Here is a 26,567-nt window from a genome sequence, read left to right on the forward strand (position 1 = left end):
GCAGTGATTTGTGTGATTAACAGTTCATTTATGGGTATTAAACCTATGCAAGTGGTGCATCCATGTTCAGATGAGGCTTTGATGGCCTATAAGTGAAGTTCACTGAACTAAAGAATGTGGTTTGATGATTGTTGACATGCTCTCCAAATAGAGGTTTTTCCCTCTAGCAAGGAAATACAGGTGCAGCAGTCATCTCCTGAGAAATCTCCAGAGGCCCAGTGAGAAACAAGAGCCATTCCAGGCATAGTTGACAGCCCAGGCAGTGGTTGAGGTCAAAGGTCGAGCTGTTTGGGGCCCATCATGAGATCAGATTCCAGAGCCACAGCAAGGACCACGAAACTGCGTTGGAATGAGATCTGTGCAAAGGGGGCTTTCCAGAGGCCAACAGAGGAGATTGTGGACAACAGACGGGCACCTGAAGGATGAGGGGAGTGTGCCAAGCTCCATCGACAGCGCAGAGGGAGTCCAAGGATAACATCATGATTCTGTGAAAAGCACAGGAACCAAAAGCTATGGTGGTGATGACAGCAGTTTCCTATGAACATCACCTAATGTTGTGTCACTGTACTGTGCATACGATGACACTCTGAAGACTGCTAGGATCATAACAGCAGTAAGATAACTGGACCCAGCACCCTTTCCACAGAGGATTTTTTCTGCAGAGCACAGACAATGGAGGAGTCATAAATACCCCCCACAGGACAGAGACCTGAAGTGAGGTGATGGGGGTTGGTAGAGGCCATAAAACTTGAGTGCTAAAGAGGTCTGCAGCTTTCAAGATAACCGAGAAGCATGTTGACAAACAACAAAACCAACTGGTATGTTTGAATTTCTATTCTACATACATTTGGACTCTGGTCCTATGGACAATGATGGAAACAACTGGAAGAGACATTTATGACGCCCTGCAGAACTTAAGACATGTGAGACATGTGATTTGCACGCCCAGAGGAGCACCACCAAGCTGGGATGTTTTTGAAAATGCTAATTTCTTCTTTTGACTATTAACAATTCATTTGTTGCTCGTAGGATGCAGTTTGCCATTGGATGAGATCAATGAGGAATGGGATAACTGCTAATACATTTGTTAAACTGTGTACTTTTACAGTAATTTAGGGTGATTGACATATGCAGAGTATAAAAATGTTTGCATTGAAACTGTCAGACATGAGGTGATCATAACTGGGAACTTTTCTAGCATAAAGGTCAAAAAGGGGGGAATGTTAGGTTTTGTATTGTTGATTGTCATTTATGCTTAGAAATATCTACTTATATATGCTTAGAGTTTTATAGTTAGTTTTAGATTGGTAGAGGTGTATAAACGATTGTGTAGTGATAGGATGTGTGATCCTTAATAGTCTGCAAAGGCTTTGTGCGCATTCCAGAGTGTTCTGGCATCCACACCCACACTCTGGGAGCATGGGAGAGGTCGTACCTTCTCTTATTGTTTTATGGTAGGATAAACGTGTCTGTTTTAGGCTAAGTGCCTTTTGTTTAGATGGACTGCTGAACTTCCAGACCAGCAGGTTTAGGGAAGTCTTTATGGGGTCACACTCTGACCACACACACACACACAATCCTTTGTTCAGTAGCGGTTTTAGATACGGGCGACACGGGCGGTTGCCCGGGGCGGCATCATGGTGGGGGCGGCATCACGGTCATGCTGCCCCGACATCATGCCAGCGCATATTGGGAATGGCATTGGTTTTCTATCGCCCATTTGCTGGGAGTAAGGGCGCCCTCCGTTTGCGAGGTGCGCCTGCTGCTTGCGGCACAGGGAGGAGAGGGCGGGGCGGCGGGGGATGCTCTGGCTGGCTGGAGCAGCAAAAATGACCAACTCGCAAAATAAAACAAATTACAAACAAACCAACAAACACGAAAACACCAGACATCATGATACAGACTTATAATTTGCACCGATGTTTTTTTCAAAATTCTATAAGCGAAAAGTGAGCGCGAGAGCGCTCGGTGCGCCAGCTTGCTGCTGAAGTCAAAGTAAACTTTATTGTCATCTCCGCTACATACTCTCAGTATATAGAGAGACGAGACGACGAGGCTCCAGTTACAGCAGTGCAAGTAAACAAACAATATATATAAGAAGAGTAGAAAAATAAATATACACTTTAGGACTAGGGGTAAAGGGATCAATAACAATTGAAAATGTATATTTTATATTTTGTTGATCTAAAGTCTCACACACAACCCGTTTTTAAACTCTAAAAAAAGAGAAAAGAAGAGGAGGAGCGTAGCGACTTCCACAGTCGCTAGAGGCCGGGGACTGAGCCTGCCTATTTGCCTGTCAACTTTACGCAATAATGCCAGAGGTGGAATTGCTTGCTTGTTTATTAAAGTGCTTGGAAAGTTTACAGAGCAATGTGATCGGCTCGCGATTCAAACTCTTAAAACATCACAGGCTCTAATACAACAAGGGGAAACTCGTTGTGCTGCGGTCAACAAAAACTACGGCTACCCAGCCCTGCTCTGTCAAAATCAAACCAGTGAAAGACAGACTGACAACGCCCTCTTAATGTCGCCGCTAGCACCCACGTGACTCCCATTACACATCACCATAGCAACCAAACAAATGAAAACCCAGTGATCCTTAAAATTCAATACATTTAATTATGACTCCTACAAGGAGAAACGAGCAAAAGATACAGGTAAGCAGATGTGTCATTGGATAATGGCAGGTCATGTATCCTAAAACATTAAGAATCAGGATACTTTCTTAATCCCTAAGGAAATTATGTGGGTTACAGTTCCTCCAAGAAGAAATGGTAAAAATAGTAACAGTAACAGACTAAACTCCAAACAATATATACAATAATATAATATTAATTAGTCGGTGTCAATTGTTGATTTATCCTGTTCTCATTGTATGACGAATTATGATGTCTGTTTAGTAGCCGTTTGCATACAACGTTTGCATACAATGCATACTCTGTCTCTCTCTTCATGTGTGTGTGTTCGTGTGTGTGAGGGGGGGGGGGGGGGGGGCGCCAGAGGGGGTGTTTTGCCCAGGGCGCCAAACAGGCTAGGACCGCCACTGCCTTTGTTCACATGTATACCTATGTAAGATGTTATATGTTAATGACCCTATGCATATTCATGTTACCACAATAAAAGGAGTGCTATGGGGAACTTGGCTGAGAGTCTGACGGAGGTCAAGTGGTGGAACGACACTTGGCTCCAGGCAGGTCTCCCTCATGCATGAGTAACATGAAGAACTTTGCCTACTTGGTGTTCAATGCTCTTGCTGTGTTTTTAAATTGTCTCATTCCACCGGTGGGCCTGTGCTAGACAGACCCAACACTCACCTTTGGAAACCTGAAATGTCTGCGTAGTCTGCTTCCCTACCACCTTCCTTGACATTTGAGTCTGACTATCTCACATACTGGTTAGTGTAAATGGGACATAGAAACCTTTAAATTTAATCCCTTCACCTGATATCTAGTGTAGATATACTAGATATAATATATATTGAAATAGCAGCCCTGGTGGACAAAATTAAGCCACCTACAAGCCCCTAAGACATTGTCCCCACTAAGCTCTTCATCAATGCTTTTGACACCATTGGTCCTTCGGTTGGGAACCTTTTTAATGTTTCTCTTCAGACTGGGGTGTTCCCCAGCTTTTTTAAACATGCCATTGTGGAACCAAGGCTCAAAAAACCCAACCTGGATCCAACACTACTTTAAAATTTAATCTCCAAACTCCCATTTATGTCAAAACTCCTTGAGAAGGCAGTAGCTGTCCACCTCACAGCATACTTGGAGAAATATAACTTCAATGACCATTTTCAATCTGGATTCCGTAAATTGCATTCCACTGAGACAGCACTACTGAAAGTTACTAATGATATTATGATGTCAGCAAACTCCGGAGAATACACAGTCCTAGTCTTGTTAGACCTTACCTCAGCCTTTGATACAGTCAACCATACCATCCTGATAAACGGACTGAGAGACCTGGTTGGGATGTCTGCTCTGTTCTACACCGGTTTTCTTTTGATATATCTGAAAGGAGTTTTAGTGTGTCTGCAAACCAGATCACGTCGGACTCTATAGAGTTGTTGTGTGGAGTTTCTCAAGGCTCTGTGCTGGGACCTATTCTGTTTTTAATATACAATTTCCCTTTAAGCCAGATAATACAGCAGTATCCTTAAGTATCTTATAATTTCTTTGCTGACAATATTCAGCTATATTATTCTTTTAAGCCTGCTGAAGCTCATAAGCTCTCCAATCTGACTGACTGTTTAACCAACATTAAACAATGGTTGAACAATAATTGCTTACAGATAAACCTGGCAGAAACTTTGATTATTGCACCAGACAGTGCAATACCTGATATTAAACGGCGACTGGGTGACTTAGGTTCCTCACAGAAACATAACCTTAGAAACCTGGGTGTTATTTTCGATGAAGCTTTTTCTTTGGAGGGACATTTAAATCAGGTAGTAAGAACCTGCTTTTTTCACTTTAGGCACATTTCTAAACTTAGATCCATCGTGTCAACAAGTGAACTCGAGATGATAATACATGCTTTTGGTCTCTACAAGACTTGAAAACTGTAACAGCCTGTTTACTTGTCTAAACAAGAAAGGGCTAGCTCGTCTACAAGTTGTTCAAAACTGACAGCGAGGCTACTGACCCACTCGAACAAGGGAGCTCATATGACCCCTGTTTTAAAGTCGGTGCACTGGCTACTAATCAGATTTAGGTTCCATTTTAATATTCTAGTTTTAACTTTTACAGGAACTTTTCTCTTTGTGTCCAATATCAACACTGTGACTCCTCAGAGTGTAAACTTTACTTCAGCAAAACCAAAAACTGAGTTGTAAAAGTCGTCACACCAAATGTCTTATGATAACAAGAAAAAATACGTTTTCAGTACACGGCCTGAATTTCTTCCTCAATTTCTTCCTCTTCTGTCAGCTTATGTTGAGATTATTTCAGTTTGTAAATGATCAGATTACATAATTGTAATTTACATAATTAAACTAAGGGGTAAGATGGCTCAAGTGTGTGTGCTTGCTGTTTACCTCTGTCAATTTTCTTACTGTTTGTTCTGTTTCTGATGATTCTTGTTACTGAAATCAACTCAAAACTGGGGAACACCAAAAACCTTTGGATCTTCAGTTTTTTGCCATCAGCTCTCAGAGCTCTAATCAGAAGAAACAAACAGGGTATCCTCTGCTCCTGGCTGATGTTCCTGATTACTTGCTACATAAAGTGCCACCACCTGCTCCGACACACCGCCACAGACATCGGGGTAAACGTGCCGGTCGGCTGGTGAAGTTTACAGCTTGACTTATCTTTTCTTCAGCGGCCGCTCCAGCTGGCTATGGTCCGTTCCGCCACATCCCAAGGGGTCTCCTGGATCCTGTTATCTCCTGTCTGGTTACTGTTGTGGGCTTAGGTGTCCATAACCCTGCTCACCACTGTTTTTTGCATTGTGGGAGTCATGGAATAAACTTTTTGAATTTGCTCCCATTAACTTGGGCTTCACCAACAACTTCTACCCAGGCTCCAGCTCCAATGAAGATGGCTCTAACAAATGCGTGGTCCTTAGCAAATAAAGCTTCATTATAAATTATTTTTTCCTCCAATGGATTGGATCTCCTTTTTGTGACTGAGACACAGATGAGAGTTGGTGAGTCTAGCATTATTTCTGGACTTTTACCCTCTGACGGCTCATTTCTTAATGCTCCAAGGATATCAGGTAGAGGAGAAGGAATATTGACTGTGTTTAAAAATAACTTTCACTGCAAACAACCCCATGTACCTGTTTAAACAAGTAACAATATTCACTAAATAAGCACTAATAATATATTAATTTTGTAACACACTGAAAACAGTTCATCTAACTGTGACTGTAAACATGTTTCCATTTGTCACTTCAGTTTTTACGCTGAAATACAGGAAATGACATCATGGCTCAAATCTTTATCATTAAAATCTTTCTTTATTTAACATTTGAATTTTTTATTTAACATTTCCAAGATTCAATAACATAAAGAACCCGAACAAGAAAACATTTATGTGGATCAAAATACATTAAAACAAAAACTTTATAATAGGAAACAGAGTTTTCAACCAACTGATGAAAAGAAAGCTAACCACTTGACATGAACACTAAAGCAGGACAGCTTTGAAAGCTTAAAATGGAACTAGGGGAAGAGTTTGATTCACAGCTGCCTCATCAGATTTTTACAGGAGATTCTATCTGAACTCTGTGGAGTCTGATCTCAAGCTTTTTGAGTCTGACCCTGAAACCAGAGGATCTTTCTGTCTCTTCAGATTCACTGTGATCCAGTGATGGGAGTGATTTCAGCTCTGAGTGATCACACTGATGTTTGCACAGAGCAGACAATGAGGTGAATGTTTGGGCACATTGGTAACAGTGAAACAGTTTATTAGTAACGTGGGAACGTTTGTGTTTGGAGTATGAACTGAGATTCCTGAAGCTCTTGTCACACTGGTCACAGCTGTAGTTTCCTTCCATGTGTGTATGTTCATGATAGATACGACCACTTGATTGTGAGAAGCTTTTGTCACAGTGTCTGCACTTGTATGGTTTATCTCCTGTGTGGACTCGTTTGTGTATTTTAAGCTCACCTGCAGTGGTGAAGGATGACCCACACTGATCACAGAGGTGCTTTTTGACCCCACTGTGAATCAGTTCATGTTTTTTTAACTCACTTGGTGTGGTGAAGCTTCTCCTACATTCTTTGCAGTAATTCAGTTTGTCTCCAGTGTGTCTATGTTGATGTGTTTTTAGGTCGGCTTGCCAACTGAAAGTTTTTCCACAGAGGTCACAACGAAAGTCTTTCCCACCACCACAGTGATGACAGGGTTGAGAACTGGATCCATCTGTGTCGCTCTGCTTCTAAACAAAGACACAAAGACAGTGTAAGTCAGTCCTTCAACATTTTTATCCTGAACGTCGCCTGAAAGAAAGAGCATCTCTGCAGACGTCTAATTACATTTTACTGTTTCAGTTAACACACTCAGTTTACTGGGCTGCAATAACTACAATACTACCACCATAATACTACAGTAATACTAAAATCATAACTGAAATGAAAATCTGAATAATCACTCAGAGCTGCTTTTCCATGCAGTAGAATTGCTAACATGCTAACACAGTTTAATGAGCAGAGTTGTTCCAAACAGTCAGGCTAAAATGACAAGATAACAATATAAATACATACCTCACAGTAACTGCACTTGTAGAGTCTCTTTCTGGTGTGGATCTGTTGGTGTAGTCTCAGGTAATGTGGAGATTTAAAAGTCTTCTCACACAGGTCACATTTATAAGGTCTCTCCTCAGTGTGGTTAAACATGTGTTGTTGTAACTGTGTGTGAGTTATAAACTGTTTGCCACACTGTTCACAACAGTACACATCATGTCCGGTGTGAATGCGTAGGTGTATATTTCGGCTTCCTCTCTGGCTGAAAGTTTTTCCACAGATGTCACAGCTGTATGGCTTAATTCCAGAGTGGGTAAGTAGATGATTCTGTAAGTTCCTACTGTGAGTAAAAGCTCTGCCACACTGATCACAGCTGTACGCTTTAACTCCACTGTGGATGAGTTGGTGTTGTTTTAGGGATTCCTTCCAGGAAAAAGACTTTCCACACAAGTCACAGCTGAATGGTCTCTCTCCAGTGTGGATGACCTGATGCCGTTTTAGTTCAGCCTTCCCAGTAAACTCTTTCCCACACTCGTCACGGCATCATGTGGATGACCTGATGCCGTTTTAGTGAAGCCTTCAGAGTAAACTCCTTCCCACACTCGTCACAGCTGTATGCCTTAATTCCAGAGTGGGTAACTAGATGATTCTGTAAGTTGCTACTGTGAGTAAAAGCTCTGCCACACTGATCACAGCTGTACGCTTTAACTCCACTGTGGATGAGTTGGTGTTGTTTTAGGTGACCCTTCAAGGAAAAAGACTTTCCACACAAGTCACAGCTGAATGGTTTCTCTCCAGTGTGGATGACCTGATGAAGTTTTAGTTTATAATTCCTAGTAAAATCCTTCCCACACTCGTCACAGGTGTATGCCTTAATTCCAGAGTGGGTAACTAGATGACTCTGTAAGCTGCTACTGTGAGTAAAAGCTCTGCCACACTGATCACAGCTGTACGCTTTAACTCCACTGTGGATGAGTTGGTGGTTTTTTAGGTGACGCTTCAAGGAAAAAGACTTTCCACACAAGTCACAGCTGAACGGTCTCTCTCCAGTGTGGATGACCTGATGCCGTTTTAGTGAAGCCTTCAGAGTAAACTCCTTCCCACACTCGTCACAGCTGTATGCCTTAATTCCAGAGTGGGTAACTAGATGATTCTGTAAGTTGCTACTGTGAGTAAAAGCTCTGCCACACTGATCACAGCTGTACGCTTTAACTCCACTGTGGATGAGTTGGTGTTGTTTTAGGTGACCCTTCAAGGAAAAAGACTTTCCACACAAGTCACAGCTGAATGGTTTCTCTCCAGTGTGGATGACCTGATGAAGTTTTAGTTTATAATTCCTAGTAAAATCCTTCCCACACTCGTCACAGGTGTATGTTTTCTCTCCCTTTCTTCTTTGAGGTTTGTCGGCCTCCTGAGAGCGCTGACTTCTTGCTCCATGTTGGTCCTGCAGTGACAGAGATACAAACAGAGCCAGTGAGTGAAATGCAGTCGTGGAACAAACTCAACCTTCAAACTCCCTCCATTAACACTAGTTTTAAACTTGAAGGTGGAGTGTGGCACCAAACACCTTAAAGGTCTCTTATCACCACCTGCTGGTAGTTCTAACACATTACATCCAACCTGGTGTTAAAAATAATTCATGACTGTTTAAAAACACTAAAATCATGCCCGTCCCTCCTGATTGTACACACACACACACACACACACTTTTATATTATTTTATAATTTATATCATATTGTTGTTTCCTATTACATATTTCTATAATTTTTTATATGTTTATATATATATAATCATTTACTGATAATAAATCCTATGTTTGTTTATTTGTTTATTCAAAAGGAACCCCATTAGCTTCCACAACAGATGTTGCTCGTCTTCCGTCAAATACTCACATAAAATATTACACAATAAAGTGGATTCAAAATATCCACATAATTTTACATCCACAGTGGGGTTTCACAATTAAAATATAAGCAATCAATAATAATAATAATAATAATATAATAATAATATCAATAACACTGAGACACATTACACAAATTTCAAAAACAAACCATCTCTTACAATATTACAACAACTAAAAGTTCTGTAAATCGGCTTTTAACTGTTCATTGAAGTTTTGAATAGTTGCTAATTCTCTAATTTTATAAGGCAATTTATTCCACTTAAAAGTTGCTCTAAGTATAACAGTTTTACAAAAAGTTACTTTTAACTTGAGGATTTACTAAATTGCAGATTGTTGAAAACTGTGATATGATTATGTATTTCATCTGGATACTGCAGCTGAGCAGAAAAAAAATGTGGTGTGTTTAACAGAATTGCTTTCTTTATAACTACAAGTATTAAATCCCAGTTCTTTGTATTCCCTACGGCAAAGAAAGACACGGCTCAAAGTGGTCAAAGCTCAAAAAATGATCTTTATTTTTCATTCCCAGGAATGGAGACCTGAACACATGAACACATAAGCTCAGGTCTGAAGCACAAACAGGAAGCCTAGTTATTTATATACTTCCTCTAGACGTCACACACACTTTAAGTTTCAATCAAAGACTCTGCTTAGATTCACTTTCTGGCTGCAGCTCCTATTTTCTGCAAAAGCATGTAGTTTCCTGTCAGTACTTTTAGCACAGATTGTACTGTGACAAAGTGGAGGAGCAGTTGCAATGCTCTCCATTTCTCCCATATGTGTTTACCTTTTTTTTTGCACATTGTACACATTATTCTGTTTCTATGTATTTGCTATGATTAGCTATTTGTCAAGTAACATTGTTGCACTCACTATCCCGGTTTGTTTGGGTAAGCGTTTTGTTGCCAGCAAATCAAACATTCTGCAAATTAAGCTAAATACTCAGTTACATGTTTCTTTATATTTTATTATGTTACAGATTAAGTCATTTGTTCATACTTACTTTGTTTGTCTTTTCAGTCTTCATGAGGATCAGGTGTGGGGAAACGCCCGCCTAGCATTTCCTCATTTTAAAGTCCTGATGATGTCACATATGACATCAGCAGGTCAAACCAAGGTTTCCTTTTCCATAGAAATTCTTCCTTTTGTTGGTGTTAAGGTTTAAAGGGATTTGGTTTTTTGGGGGTTTTTTTTTTTTTGTTTTTTTTTTACTCTGGCACACAGTTTTGCCTCTTTTGCTCATTTTAATGTGTGATTAGTGCACAATCAGGGTGTCTTTCATGTAGGGCTGGGCTATATCATACCGTTCACGGTAATACCGGTATAATGTTGGGCAACGATAAGAAATTGAAATATTACGATAGAATATGGGTAAAACACGCTTGCGCAGTGCCTTTGTTTTCATACGCACATGGAGGAAAAAGCATGGCGGCGACGGAGAATGAGAAGGGTGAAAGCAGATCGTTGAATGAAACAGATGAACCAGAATTGGTTTGTAAAAATGCTGCAACTTCAGTTGTGTGGAACTGGTTTAGCTTTCGTCCGTCATACACAACAAACACTACTTGTGGTAGAGCATGCTAGCGGGCCGTCGTTATTACCATGTTTTTTGGAAAATACGGCACACTTAAAATCAATCCTTTGATTTTTCTGAAAATCGACGGTGCCCCTTATAATCCTGTGTGTCGTGTCTTATATGAGAATTGTTGTTTACCAAACTGTTGTTGGATTATTGGAAGAAGTTGCTGTTGGAGGCGGTTTTGGTACCATTCTTTATTCATGGCTGTGTTTTTCGGCAAAATTGTGAGTGAGCCCACTCCCTTGGATGAGAAGCAACCCCACACATGAATGGTCTCAGGATGCTTTGCTGTTGGCATGACACAGGACTGATGGTAGCGCTCACCTTTTCTTCTCCGGCCAAGCCTTTTTCCAGATGCCCCAAACAATCGGAAACAGGCTTCATCCGAGAATATGACTTTGCCCCAGTCCTCAGCAGTCCATTCACCATACTTTCTGTGGAAGATCAATCTGCCCCTGATGTTATTTTTTGGAGAGAAGTTGCTTCTTTGCTGCCCTTCTTGACACCAGGCCATCTTCCAAAAGTCTTCGGCTCACTGTGCGTGCAGATGTGCTCACACCTGCCTGCTGCCATTCCTGAGCACGCTCTGCACTGGTGACACTCTGATCATGCAGCTGAATCGTGTTTAGGAGACGATCCTGGTGCTTGCTGGACTTTCTTGGATGTGCTGAAGCCTTCTTAACAAGAATTGAACGTCTTTCTTTGAAGTTCTTGATGATCCTATAAATTGTTGATTTAGATGCAATCTTAGTAGCCACAATATTCCTGCCTGTGAAGCCATTTTTATGCAACGCAATGATGGCTGCACGCGTTTCTTTGCAGGTCACCATGGTTAACAATGGAAGAACAATGATTTGAAGCACCACCCTTCTTTTAACATGTCAGGTCTGCCATTCTAACCCGATCAGCCTGACATAGGCTGTATCCCAATTCAGGGTCTGCAGCCTTAATGGTCACAATTTAAAGCCGATTACGTCACAGTGACAGCGAGGCTGTCCCAATTCAAAGGCTACTCGAAATGCAGCCACAAATGCGTCCTTCATTTCCCTGAATTTTAAGGATGTGGCAGTGCATCATGGCCCAACATATCCCAGACTTCATAGTGCGGCGGTGGGTGAGGATAAGTTTGACGAAAAAAACGGAAGCGGAGCAGCCAAAGACTAAACTTTTAAAAGTAAGTACTGAATATGATGTCACTTATTTATGTGCAAATGTTGAACAATGAAGAACATTAAAACATTACTGTTGGCCACATGTCAGCAGAGTTATGTGGCATAAGTGATGTTTGTACTAACTTGGTTTTAAAGCCTTTACTTTAAAATATTTGCCGTTCAATAGTCAACCTTAATCTTACAGAGAATATGATGATTTTATGGATAATTAAAGTCAGTCATATATCCATAAACACAACAAGCTGAAAGTCAGCGATGCTGCTCGGTTTGCAGTCCTGAATATCACGGCACAAGCAGGATTCAGTGCACTGTTAATGTTAGCTATGTTATATTGCTGCCTCTGTTCGGTGGTGTCGAGCCAAACGGACTTTAACGTGTGTTTGAACGAGCTGACGGTTCACTCATTAAGCTGAAAGAAAGATGCTTTAGTCACAAGAGTCACACATGTGTCCACTGTACCATCTGGGAACTCGTCTTGTTTAACATTCCTAATAACACAAACACTAAATCCTCCTTCTCTTGTGCTGTTTTGTAGCAGTGTATACACCTGAGACTGTCACCTGTCTGTCTGTCCTGCACTCTCTCTCTTTTTCTTTCTCTCTGATTATGGAATAAAAGTGTGAACATGTATTTATAAGTTACACTTGTGTTTGAATCCTGCAGCTTATCACACATTTGATTTCCATGTGTGACAACTGCAAGTGTCCAGAGTGAGGACAGACTGAGGGACCCACTGCTGCACATCATCTGTGAGGCTTTGCACCCCTGATGATCCACCAGGACAAACTCAGCAGTAGTGAAGAAGAGGAGGAGGAAGAGCCAGCAGCAGCTGACAGATGGAGAGAATAGACAGACTGTTCCCTGTTTGTGAAGGACTGCTAGAAAAGTTTAGAATAACTAATTGTCTGTCCTGAATCAGTCTTATTAGGTCATGTTCAAATAATTGTATCATTCCAGTGTTTTCAGTGTGGGAGAAAGTACTCAGGGCCTTCAAGTTACACAATATGAAAGGCAGCAACAAGTTTAATATTCAGAAACCTAAAGTATGTATCAGCAGCAGAATGGAGCTAAAAATAAATGTTTGTTTCAGTTCTATGAAGCTTTGAGTATTTTGGATTAGTAGCACTGCTGTGTTTGTTGCATCATATTGCTGTAATTGTTTTTATGCTTTATATATTCTGAGGTAAGTTGATCTATAGTGCTACATCATATTCTATAAGGATGTTATGTGTTTGTATACTTTCTGCCCTGTTTGACCCATTTAGCAGAAGTCAGCCTGTTTAAGGCTCTGATATCTATTCTGTATGACTTAAAGCAGTTATGACATGGTCTGATTTTCTCACCCAATAGAGGAATATTTAATATATCAGTCTACTCTTCATTCTATCAGAAACAGTTATCACAGCTCGTACATTTGATTTTTCCACATATATGTAAGCATTGAGCCAAATTTAGTAATGCCAACAAATTAAACAAACAATATTTGTCTCTTATATATGATACATCTATATACACACTGTCAAAGATACTTGTATTTGAGTAAAGATTTAAGGTGATAGGACATATAAATAACTGCAACTTGAATCTTTACTGAAGCTCAGTATTTGACACAGAGTTCAAACTCACTGCTGTAATAACTAATAATGATTAATATAATAACTATAATATTGGCCATATTATAGTTACATTACCAAAGCGAGATGACTTTAGTCTCATGAACAACATTAGCTAATTGTTATTTACTAGTTTTGGATTATAATATTATTTTATGCCATGTTAGACCCCTAATTAAAGATTGTGAATTATTATGTAGTTTTGGTTTGCATTATTCTCCTGAATTAGAAGAAGGTGATAACTATTACATTTGTTAAACTGATTTGTATTACATTAGACTGCTGATTTATTGTGAATGAATGATATTGTTTTATGATGCATTATACTGCTGAGTTATAAGAAATACGGTTCCAGAAAGTCATCGCCTTATTTGTCTGATTGGAAGAGAACAGAGCATACTGCCCCATCTCAGCAGGAGCAGATAAACAGGGAGCCAAGGTCGTAGCTTAGGCGCAGTGTGAGAGAAAGAATGTGAATGTTTAGGCTTTTATGATTAGGTGGGGGCCACTAGAGGCTATAAGAGTTTGATCAAGGCTCCAACATTTTGAGATCTGATGCTGTCTGCTGTATGGTGTCCATCTCCCACGCGTGTATTCATTAAATCATTGTTTGACTCAACCCGGCCGGACCAGTGTTGTTATTTTGGTTTTCCTCCTGTATCCATCCCCAATATTTGAATCCGTAACAGTTTTGGGGGCTCGTCCTGTGGTATTGGGGTGGAAGTTTTGGAGGCTTGGACGGTCCGAGGTGGTCAGACGGGCAGACATTATCCGGCAATCGAACTGAGTGGACAGGCGCCTTTATAAAAGAGGTAGGCACAGGCCTGTTGATTATATCCGAAGTGTGCTGAATTGGACGATAAAATTAAATGTCTATTCAGTAAAAGTTGCCGGTGAGTGTCTGTTTTGATTTTGATGAAAAACATCTCATGAGATTTGAAAGTTGAAGTTTATAAGTTACAATACTGGGTTAGAGTCCCAAGATAAAGGAAAATAATACTGGGTTAGAGTCCCAAGGTAAAGGAAAACAGTGAAATTGGGTTAGAGTCCCAGGTAGTTTGATAGGTAATTGGTCATTTTGTGAGTTAGAGTCTCCATTGGTCTAAAGATTGCACCTGTGTTGGTCATGTTGTGAGTTAGAGTCTCCATTGTCCATAACGTTGCATCTGCTTCGGTCATACTCTTGTTTTGGTGTGTTGACTGTTGTTTCAAAGTGTTATAAATTATTATAGGACGGCGATCATATATCGCTAGGAAGCGCAGTGCTCAGAGGTAACGCTTGCCAAGGCCGGGGACGCCTAGGCCTTGTCCTCTTTGAGGGATAGTCAGTTGGTCACTGTGGAGCTTGGGGCACTCCAGAATAACTAGTGGTTGCACCACTTTACCGTTTGGAACGGTGTCTGCGCTTTTTTGGACACTTTAAATTGAGTTAGGGATTTTAGAGATGAGGCCAGATACAGTTAGAGTCTGATACTGGTTAATTGATTACAAAAAAGTTGGACTTTCTTCGGTTGGACCCGTTAACTTAAATTTGTCAAAATTGTTAGGTGCTAAAACTTTCAGGCCTGAGAGTGATTGTAAATATAAGACGTCTGTGTAATATAGAATAATAGAGTTGGGTGTGAAATGGAGAGAAAGGCTGTGTGTGACGACAGCGCGCTGCAGCGCTGCGAGCTATTTTTAGACGGTGTGTGAACATGCAAATGAGGTGGCTGCTGTGAAGCGCACAGAGGACTTTCACTTCCTGTTTAGCGTGTTATTGAGTTTTATAATTATGATTTGCAAACAATGATACATGCCTGTAATTAAAAAGCTGATTTTGCTGATTATAATATTATAAATAAAGTTTTGAATGACTACGGTGAATGTTTAATGTTTGGCTGGGTTTTGATATAGGAGAGACGGCTTTGCAGCTGCCGGGGGTGAGTGACTGGAAATCTGCATGCCCATAAAAGGCGACTGCCTGACTGTGTGAACTATGCACTAAGAGAGAGAGAGAGTAAAATCTAGGCAGATGAACCAAATGGATGTTTTAAGAAGAATAGTAAATGAATGTTTTAGTCTCTTAATACAGGTGGATTTCTCTCAACCTGGAAACCTGAGTACAGCGGCAAAAAGGATAGATTAACAGAATTGGGACGACAGACAGGCCAAGCTCTGGCTCAAAATTTTACAGCTTGACCTCTCACTTTGTCCCCACCCTAAAAGAAGCTTAAAGGACATCTTCTCCTCCAGTTATTGGTTACCATCACTGGAAATTTTCAGGCAAGTTTTTCGCTGAATTGTTTTTGGCACCATGTGTCCCTGAATCTCACAAGCAAGCTCTAATTCCTGGCTGAAGACATGGAATGCTGTTATTTAAGGTGGGAAATCAAAATTTGGGAAACAAAATTAAAAACACACACAACTAGAGAAATGCCTTGTTTGAGAAAAAAGTTAAAATAACCCACCCACAAACGCACACACGCACTGAAGAAACAGCTTACATTCATGAACACGTGAAGATTTTCCAGCAAGGTTAAAGCAGCGAAACTTAACATACACCTGTTGTTAAATGATAAAGTTTATCCACTACTAACAAATAAACTTTCTGGGTTGCAGGACAACAACTTAACTTCAAAAAGAAAGACACTGGTATGACCAACCAGTGATGAAACAACAAATTTAGTGGTTAAAAGAGTCAAATTGTGACATGTTTTCTTCTGATTGATTAATACAAGTGATTACTGAATGAAAGAAAATTCCTTTTTGGGCTATTAAACATGATCTTAAGAATTTGTACCTGTGTTGTCCTGTCAACTTGGTGGGTTATGACTTGATTATATAGTGAGAAAAAACAAAAAAAAGGGGGGGGGAGAGAAGGCTGACACAGGACCTGGCCCGGTGTTTCTCCCCTCTCTGAATAATACAGCCAAAACAACATCATTTTCCTGTTCGTCTGTTTTTGTTTTGTTTTTGTTTTTTCTCTTTATGCTTGATTACAGGCTGCTTTGTTGGCCCGGAAAGCCGAGGCTGACCTGGACTCCTGCTCTCCCCTCTACCATCTTGGCTCTCCCCTCTACCATCTTTGATGTGACCCTGAGTAAATGCTACAGCAGCTGGACCCACAACAACAGCCTGAGAATGTCAACAGTGCTGCAGGAAAGCAATCTCATGCAGCAGAGACGGAGACCGTTAAATCCAAGGCCCGTTTCATTACACGGGGGAGATTTCCAGACGGCTTCAGCTGACAGAGCTGTGATGAGACGCCTATTAAGCCCGGATGAAAAGTGAGGCCGAGCAAAAGAATGCTGACCTTAACAACTCTGCATTAAAACTGTGCAGGACAGTGACGGACCAACACGGATGATCGGGCAGCAAAAAGGGCGTGCCAGAGACAGGAGGAGTAACTGAGGTCAGGAGGCACCTGAGAATGGACAAAAGCACCAGAAGAACATAAGCTGAAGGCACAGGTGTCGGGGCTCGGTCAGGAGCTGACCTCTGGACCCCAGGGCGCGCTTCAGGCCGTGGTTTACCCAGAACACCAGAACAGGAAAGTGATGAACACAAACACACAAACACACACAAGCACACACATCTACATACTCATACATACATACTCAGAATCAAGAGAAACACACATATGAACACATATGCACTCGTTGATTGACTGAGAAATGACACACACACACGCACACAAATCGAAATGCTGATTCAATTCACTGAGAAGTGATCCACACACACACACACACACACACACACACATACACACGCTTGTGCAATGAAGAGTGATACACACACACGCTGATGCAATGAAGAATGCTTTACTAACAAATGCTATGCTGATACGCAAAATGCTGCACACAAACGTCCAAATACAGAATCTGTTACAACAACAAGAAGCCATTGATTGTTTATTGGTTAAATGCATTTCATGTCATTCAGAGGGCATTTGTGTAGATTTAGGGGACAGGGTCTAGAGCAGTTGGGTTATGAAAACAATGTCTGTGAGTGATGTCTGTTTATTGCTCAACGCCTCGACTGAATTGTTTACTGTGCTTCACAGGGTTCACATTGAAAAGTCATGCAGCTATTAGAGCTAGGTTAATTGATGATTCTAAATTATGTAAGTGTAAGTGGTTGTTTGTTTCTAGGTGATAGACTGGTGACCTGTCCGGGGTGCACCCTGCCTCGTAACCTATCACTTCAGGGTTATTTCCCAGCCCTCCTGCAATCAGGATAAAGATAGGAGGATGGTAGTTGTTGTAGACCCATTCAATTTTTATGGTAACCAGAATCTAGACTTTGTTGAACCGTATGCAATATGAAGACAACATGTAATATTTAAGGGACCAAGTAGAATTTGGATAAAAGTTATTGAATAGTGTTGAAATAAAATGACAGAATTGTGAAGGATTAAAATATTCCAGGAGCTCAACTTACTCCATCTGAACACGTTTCAATCGTGTTTTATGAACACAAAATGCACAGGTTTACTGAATATGAAAAGGTTGTGTTGATTTAACTCAGTTGTTTAAGTTTCTGCCAAAGCAAAACATTTGTGTGCAACCAGTGTCCACTATTGAATCAAATAAGTCCAACATGTTTTTTGTCAGTGCAAAAAGAAGTTACAGTACCTGTATTCCTACACAATATTGTCCCGGGAGAGAGAAAAACTTTCTGGTGAAGTTTTGGTTGATTTTTGGGTTTTGCATAATACTAGGTTGATTTTATCAGTAAGGTTTGGATTGTTTTCTTTCTCTAAGAGAGAGAAAGATGGTTTTATGCTTGGACATGTTTGTAATGGGCCCCAGTATTTGTTATTATATGAGTATTTTATTGGTTACGTTTGCTTTTGCTTTTGTTACAGTGCACTGAAATAAGAACATCTTAGAGGAGTGATCCACCGGTGGTGATATTTTGGTATTTTGTGAGATCCTGATTTAATAAAGCAGCTCTTTAATCCAGGCCTGAGAGATTGAACTTTAAAGCGCTATAAAATATTCTTACTAGAAACAGTCGCAAATTGTTTTTCTCCATGATTATAATGGGCTTGGGAGAAATTCACTTATATGGGACATTGATCACATGAGAAGTCCTGAGCCTAAAAGGATTGCAGCGAGTCAATCCAGTCCAAAAAACAAGGAACTGTTTTCCTTTAAAATGATGACGTCATCTTGCTGGTGATGGAGGCTTGAATAGGTTGCGCGTGAGACTCCATTATCAGCAATATCTGGTATGAATGTGTGAATGTATGCATGTGACTGGACTGTGATGGACTGACGACTAAAAGTTTTAACTGACTTGATACTGAGACAAAAACAGTACCGACTTTAGGATTAGTAAATGTCCACAAACAATTCACCCAGCCTGTAAAAGAAGGGTGGATGTTTTGTCTCGCTTTGTTTTGTTTTTGCAGGAGCAGAAGGATGACAGAGACTAAAGGGGGAGGCTGTAGCTTCACATGAGTGTGAACTGCAGACTTAACCCTTTGGTTGCTAATTTTGAGTTACTGATGTTTGCATTAAGAAAATTGTGTTTTATTAGCTGTGTTTCGATTAATGTTTGACATTATATTGTTGGGAATGTTAAATGCTAAAGTGAAGAAAAGCTTTGATTTCACTCATGACTGAACATGTTATTATTAACCATAGCAGGCCACTGTAAAAAGTCAATTAACTTTTATAGAGGAAAAGAAAAGCCAAAAAACTCTATTGATGTCTATGAATAACAGGGGAATGATAGACTTGTCACATTCAAAAATAGAGATATGTAATGACAAACACTGGCCCATGTCATTTAGGTTCTCCATTGAAATAGTCAATAATTTAGAAAAGTAAGATAGAACCAACAGGGGCATGTGCTGAGATGTGGTGCTGCACAAGAACAAGAGCAAAATAAAGAAAAATTATTGTGTTTAGCTTTGATAAATTCAAATTAAAATGTACCATTACACTCAGAGGATCAATATGAAATTCAATATATGCTAATTTTGTATGAAGTACATGACTGATAACTGTTCTGTCCTGAGCTTTTGTTTTTACAGCACCCACTTGACCACACCAACAGTTTCTCGCCACCAAAAGGGGGTACTTGCAAAGAATAGGAAGGAATAGCATCAGAAGTGGGAAAGGTAAGCCCCGATGGGGGTGATAACATCATTAATTTCACGTATGGTCAAATTTTTAGAATTTGACCATACGTGAAACAAACATGAAAAATTCTTCAAACACTTAGAGACAGAGTGGAGTTCTAGATAAACATAATGCAGCAAACCACATAAGGATGGAGCATTGGAATCAATAAGATGGTGAAATAACACGCAGGAAAAATGTTGATCATGTTGATTATGTTTATTCCAGTGTGCAGAGATTGGCTAATCTGACCAGGAAATGTTATAAAATGGATTGTCGGAACAGTCAGCGTTAAAGTCACCTTTGACAGTCCAGACTAAGATGCCGTTGGACATCTTCAGGGCGGAAAAGGGTTGGTGTGACCAAGGTGTGGTTTGGCTTGTTGTATGTATATTTCAAGATGATATGGCTCTGGATGGACCAGTTACCAGGGCATGGAAGACAGGAGGACAGACTCATTAAATGAGGAGAAGGAATTTTCTGGGGTTGGAGATCCTCTGGGTGAGTGGTTGACTAAAAGCATGCATAAAATAAAAGCTATCTTTTGTTATTGATTGGTAATAGATTGATAATTGGCCACATTTACAGCTATATTGACTTGTTGTGAACGTAGTCTACTTCATGTTTAAACACTCTAATTAGCAGATTGAAAATAGTGACATTAAAGGAAGAATATGCAGCGCCACCCTGTCAAATGCCAGTGACGGTGGGGCTCAGTGATGAATCAGGTGAACTGGATTCATGGCTGAATTAAAACATAGATGCCCCTGCTGTAGTCAGTGAGGGAAAAACAGGGGGAAATAAAATTGAAAAGAGGCATTTATAAATGTTTATGTGTGAAGTTTATAAACGGGATAAAATGGGGGTGTTTTATGTTATTTTAGCATCAGCATTATTGTTACATCAGAATCATATAACAAGCATTGCATTGAACATTTATTGTAGCTATTGACATTACATTAACATTTGTATTACAGTGATTGTTATAACCTCATGTTAATCTTCTATTTACAGGTGTCAGAATAATCATAGGATCTTTCATTGCAGGTGTAACCATGATCATCTTTATACATATTGCAGTTTGTTGCTCATTATAGAGTTGTGCTCAAGTTAATAAGGGATAAGGGACAGTTGACTCGAGGAGATGAGTGGGAGTCAGTGCCTGTCCTCGAGAAGGAGAGAATGTTCCTTTGCTGTGTCAAAAGTAGCCAACAAGTTCATATTGAAGTGAAGTTCATATTAATGTGAACTTCACTTCATATTGTTTCAGTTTTGTTTGTAGACAATTGTAAAGACGCAGGCTCTGGACGGAGCCAGGAGTTGAACAGATCTAACATGACAATTAAATTGATTTCATTCCCTAACACAGGATAACAAGACTGGAGCAACGACACTGGATAGGAGAAAGTCTGATACTTTCTAAGATATGAGGTCACTAACCTTTTCTTTTAATTTTCTAGCTCCGTTGAATTGACACATGGGAATGTGTCAAAAAGGGGGGGGGGGGGGAGTTGAGTTTTAACATCAAACAAGGGTTATATGAACATTTTTATGACTTCATTTGTGTTTTAATAACTTAGGTATGGTAAAACTTAAGCTAATAATGACCCAAAAGGTTTCCAGACTTTTTAGAGAACCCGTGAGAAGCATGAATCATTATTTCCATGTTTAAGCATTAATCATTGAAATGAACTGAATAGCGTTTAGAAGATAAAATGCCTGTGTTCACGAGAAGCTGAGTACCACACTGGAGAGGAAGCCGTGGGACGGTAGGCGGAAGGAAACACATGATTTTTGTGAAAAGGGGGGGGGGGGACACATGTTAGAATTAAAAATGGCTAATTTGTTTTTGATGTCTTTTATTAGAATGAGTGGTTTTAATCATTTTCATACACACCTTGCAAATGTGCTTATAATGAGTTGGCACTCGGTCTTTTGAAGGTCATAAGCTTCGTTCAGCGATAGTCCGGACTGATAAAGTGTAGGAAATGCCAGTGCAGCGGGCTAAATGCAAACACGCTTACACACACATACACTAAATTAGGATAAGTCCTTGGGACATTCTGAATGTTCTAAACCAATTCTGAACCACTAAAAGATCAGTAGATAACAACATTAGATTGTTAGAGCTAGGAAGAGAGGTGTTTTGGTCTTCTGTCTCTTACAGAGAAAGGAACAGACACCAGACGAGGTCACAGATATAAGAGGATCCTTCGCAGCAGAGACAGACACAGTGACTGCTGAAACACCAACTGGGTTCAAGTGTCATGGCATTTTGGGCTCCAGTTAGTCACCTCAAAAGGATGGATCCCATAAACACAGCAATAACCATGAAGGGGTTGGCGGAAATCCAGGAACACCAGACCAACGACGTTCGAGAGGCTCTTGGTCAAAAAGGAGAACACAGCTGTGACCCCAGAATACACAGATCAATGTTTGAAATCGGGGCACAATAATCCCCTGATCTGTGCAACGACTGAAGGGTTGTCTAACCCCTGAGGTTTCCTTCTCTCACCCCAACCGGTCGCAGCAGATGGCCGCCCCTCCCTGAGCCTGGTTCTGCCGGAGGTTTCTTCCTGTTAAAAGGGAGTTTTTCCTTCCCACTGTCGCCAAAGTGCTTGCTCATAGGGGGTCATATGATTGTTGGGCTTTTCTCTGTATCTATGAAGCGCCTTGAGGCGACATTTGTTGTGATTTGGCGCTATATAAATAAAATTGAATTGAATTGAATTGAATTGAATTGAATTGAAGAAAGAAGAGCAGAGGATCACCCGACTGGAAGACACTGGTGCCTACAGCAATAAAATAAAGGCTAAAAGCTCCTCGGACAGAGGTTCTAGTCTGAGTACGTTTGAAGGGTATAAGGTAGCACCGAAATAAAGCTGTGGGAGTGATGGGAGTGTCATCTGTACCTACTATTGTTGTTGTAATAATAGTTTTTCTTGCATCTGAACTGCACAAACACAGAGGTCATCTCACATATGGTTCACCCAACAGGGGGACAAAGGGCCTCAGGAGTAAGAAGAAATGAACCCGGCAACACTGGATTGCAGGGTGTAAGTGAGCTCTTTAAGTCTAAAGAGCTCATCAGGGGGAATTGTTGGATTATAATATTATTTTATGCCATGTTAGACCCCTAATTAAAGATTGTGAATTATTATGTAGTTTTGGTTTGCGTTATTCTCCTGAATTAGAAGAAGGTGATAACTATTACATTTGTTAAACTGATTTGTATTACATTAGACTGCTGATTTATTGTGAATGAATGATATTGTTTTATGATGCATTATAATGCTGAGTTATAAGAAATCCAGAAAGTCATCACCTTATTTGTCTGATTGGAAGAGAACAGAGGATTCTGCCCCATCTCAGCAGGAGCAGATAAACAGGGAGCCAAGGTCGTAGCTTAGGCGCAGTGTGAGAGAAAGAATGTGAATGTTTAGGCTTTTATGATTAGGTGGGGGCCACTAGAGGCTATAAGAGTTTGATCAAGGCTCCAACATTTTGAGATCTGACGCTGTCTGCTGTATGGTGTCCATCTCCCACGCGTGTGTTCATTAAATCATCGTTTGACTCAACCCGGCCGGACCAGTGTTGTTATTTTGGTTTTCCTCCTGTATCCATCCCCAATATTTGAATCCGTAACACTAGCTAATCTTAAAACTGTTCAGTACAGAAATGAAGCCAAACAATCATGTTTTACAGTCCTGTGGTCTCAGCCTCAGATACTTATTAAATCACACAGAGCTCATGTAGAAACAAATGAACAAAATATGTTCTCCTTCATTTCTGTCAAACAAAGCTGTATGAAACGTTTCCAGCTGTTAGTATCATGGTTGCTAGGAAACCTGGGCAGCGCGATGGAGGCTAGACCGTCCCATTTCACAAGCCTACAAGCCTCGCACTTCCGGCCTTAGCGGTCTTTGAGTAAGCGGCCCTTGAGGACCGTTGAGGCTGCGTACTTTAAAGCTGCAGAACCTGAATTGGGATACAGCCATGATGATCTCCAGCCTTGTGCTCATCAACATTCTCACCTGAGTTAAGAAGACGATTACTGAAATGGTCTCAGCAGGTCCTTTGATGACAGCAATGAAATGCAGTGATAAGGGTTTTTGGGGATTAAGTTAATTTTCATGTCAAAGAAGGACGATGTAATTCATCTGATCACTCATCATAACATTCTGGAGTGTATGCAAAATGCTATTCTAAAAACTTAGGCAGCAACTTTTCCAGGTTCCAATGTTTATGCAATTCTCAAAACTTTTGGCCATGACTGTATAACCTCTTTTTAAGTTTTGTGGATATTATACATGGTTATGCTCAGGATATGTTGGCCAATTTCCACTAGAAATGCCTTTTGGTTAAACTGTCAGCAAGCAATTTGCATTTGCACTTTTAACTTTTTATATAACTTTAATGCACATAAAAAACAGCTGCTTGTTTAAGTGAAAATACATTGATGGTTTTTTTTAATAAAGTTGTGGAGTTGTAAAGTATTTTGTCTAGTGTCACTTATATCGTCAGTTATATTGTTATCGCAAATTTTCAAATGTATATCGTGATAAATATTTTTGGTCATATCGCCCTGCTCTGTCTGTCACCTTCTGTGTTGAGCTCATCGTTTTCTCTGTAGTGGCTGAGCTGAGTCCAAGTAGCTGAAAATGTTCCTCTGCTGCTCCGTCAGACTCTTCTCCTCCTGCTGATCAGCTGGGACACAAAACAGATCTTTGTTAGGCTCCACACTGCACTGAAGAGTCAAAGTGTCTCATATGTTCATCTGACAAGTAAAAGAACACATTTTTGTTTCCCGAGGTGGGCAACTTAGTGGAAACAAACACAAAAGGTTTGAGCACTGATACCTGGCATTGCTGGCATTGAAAGATGCAATGCCAGCAATGTGGATTGTCAAGACTAAAACCAATCATTAAGCAAAGACAACAGGGATCATTTGTTTCTGTTTCCCCAATTCCCCAACCCGAGGATCACCACAACTTAACCTAACAGACCTACACCTTAGTTCACAGATTCACTTTGTCTAAGGTTTATTTCTGGGATTTCGCACAACCCAGTATTCAGATCGTGAATACATAATGGGCTTGGATTTACAACATTATGAATGAAATGTGCTCTATTTGGAAGCAGCATGTCCCCCTCACCTTTCCAGGGGTTGTGTGTGAGACTTTAAATCATCAAACTGTAAATTACAAATTGTAAATTGTTATTGATCCCTTTACCCCTGGTCCTAAAGTGTATATTTATTTTCTTACTCTTCTTATATTTATTGTTTGTTTTCTTGCACTGCTGTAACTGGAGCCTCGTCGTCTCGTCTCTCTATATACTGGACTGTATGTAGCGGAGATGACAATAAAGTTTACTTTGACTTCAGCAGCGAGCAGGCGCACCGAGGGCTCTCGCGCTCACTTTTCGTGTATAGAATTTCGAAAAAACATCGGTGCAAATTATAAGTCTGTATCATAATGTCTGGTGTGTTTTATTTTGCGAGTTGGTTATTAGATGCTGCTCCAGCCAGCCAGAGACTCCCCCGCCGCCCCGCCCTCTCCTCCCTGTGCCGCAAGCAGCAGACGCACCTCGCAAACGGAGGGCGCCCTTACTCCCAGCAAATGGGTGATAGAAAACCGATCGGTGCCTACGACATTCCCAATATGCGCTGGCATGATGTCGGGGCAGCATGAGTACGAGCAATTTTATTTTAATTTTTTTCCCGATGCTTGTGATGCCGCCACCCACCACGATGCCGTCCCGGGCAACCGCCCGTGTCGCCCGTATCAAAAATCGCTACTGTGTGTCACAAGTTAGTCTGGCTGTAGGCTATGGTACTTGGCCAGAGGTGGCGCTGGTTGACTCAACTCCATTTGAGTAGTAAACTGCACTAGTTGTGAAGCAAAAACGCTGAAATCGGAGTAATAACACGTACGAGGGGAACGATGACAAAGACAAGATTCTCCCGATCGTTTACTCTTGCTGTCCCGTGAACACCATCTGCATGAGAATATCACCAGGTAAACCCGCGATATTTTTAAACATTTTGTTGTTCTAGAGGAACAAGACTGACGGAGTGTGTTTGAGGTAACCTCACAAATGTCACAGATGACATATTTGGTGTTTATTTGCTGTTTTGTCGGTAGCGGCTCCTGAAAAGCAAGTCTGCCACACATCTGTTCAACCAACTCCAGTTGATTAGCCCACGTGTATACACATACACACACACACACACACACACACACACACACACACACACACACACACATACAGAGAGCCCTTTTGAATGTTGGCAAGTATGTGTATGTGGTGTTAAATAGGCCTATACTACTGTGCTTTGATGTTGCTCGTAAGGGCGAAACTCATTGTGAAACGTCTGAGAACCACTGCTACAGAACAATGGAGGTTTCCGTTATATGGTAACACCTGCAACTCACGTGACGCCCAGAATTGTACAATACTGATGCTTGAGAGCGCGCGTGTGATGCAAGTATGTGTAGAGTGTTGAGCGCGTGATCAGTGGTGAGAAAAACAACTCACGAAACTTGACCTTTCCATACTCGTGTCTCACTTCCACTTCTAATCTATTCGTTTGCACACTTACACACACCCAGCTGTGGTTTCCTGCTTTGCTGCACTCTGGAGAGCCTCGCCTTTAACGGTCTTCTCTCACAGAGAGCAACAGAAAACTTCACTCAGAAAACTTCAATAAACTCGAGATTGACTGAACTCAGTTCAAAGTTACCTTGGCACTTACCTTTAGATGTGAGAGGTAGTGATGGTCCGCTTGCAGCTGACGCTCCGGTGCTTGTGTCAAAAAGATCAACACGCTGCTTCAGAAGCACTGTGTCGAGGCTTGATTCGTTTGGCCAGAGTCACATGATTAGTAACGTCTGAAGCTTCATTTAGAACGTACCTTTTTTTTAATTGAACTTTATTGAAACACAATGAGTATACAACATACAAACAGATGAAGTTTACTAAAGAACAG

The 26,567-nt window shown here is 40.7% G+C and overlaps 1 protein-coding gene across 3 annotated transcripts; it reads right to left on the reverse strand.

The window, feature by feature from the left end:
* Window positions 1-3,478: 3,478 nt before the first annotated feature.
* On the reverse strand, window positions 3,479-26,567 carry LOC146511738 (uncharacterized). Of its 3 annotated transcripts, none has more exons than XM_085172343.1 (5): window positions 26,334-26,567; window positions 24,178-24,283; window positions 7,749-8,636; window positions 7,214-7,678; window positions 3,479-6,885 (listed from the first exon to the last, which is right to left on the reverse strand). In XM_085172343.1, the coding sequence occupies exons 2-5, from the start codon at window positions 24,193-24,195 to the stop codon at window positions 6,202-6,204; spliced, it is 2,055 nt and encodes a 684-aa protein (XP_085028469.1). In that variant the 5' UTR covers window positions 24,196-24,283; window positions 26,334-26,567; the 3' UTR covers window positions 3,479-6,201. The 3 variants fall into 3 exon arrangements, with proteins under 3 accessions (XP_085028469.1, XP_085028468.1, XP_085028467.1); XM_085172342.1 differs by having other exon boundaries at window positions 3,479-6,888; window positions 26,322-26,548; XM_085172341.1 differs by having other exon boundaries at window positions 3,479-6,888; window positions 26,334-26,547.

The sequence above is a fragment of the Neolamprologus multifasciatus genome, chromosome 9 (assembly GCF_963576455.1).
Source record: "Neolamprologus multifasciatus chromosome 9, fNeoMul1.2, whole genome shotgun sequence".
In the NCBI taxonomy this organism is placed as follows: Eukaryota; Metazoa; Chordata; class Actinopteri; order Cichliformes; family Cichlidae; genus Neolamprologus; species Neolamprologus multifasciatus.

What these genes read in the sequence shown, in the direction of transcription:
- LOC146511738 (XM_085172342.1), bottom strand. An exon ending in CTTCACTAAAACGGCATCAG is followed by an intron (nt 7,679 to 7,748) that starts GTCATCCACATG and finishes AAACGGCATCAG; the next exon opens with GTCATCCACACTGGAGAGAG. An exon ending in ACAAGTGCAGTTACTGTGAG is followed by an intron (nt 6,889 to 7,213) that starts GTATGTATTTAT and finishes GTCTTTGTTTAG; the next exon opens with AAGCAGAGCGACACAGATGG.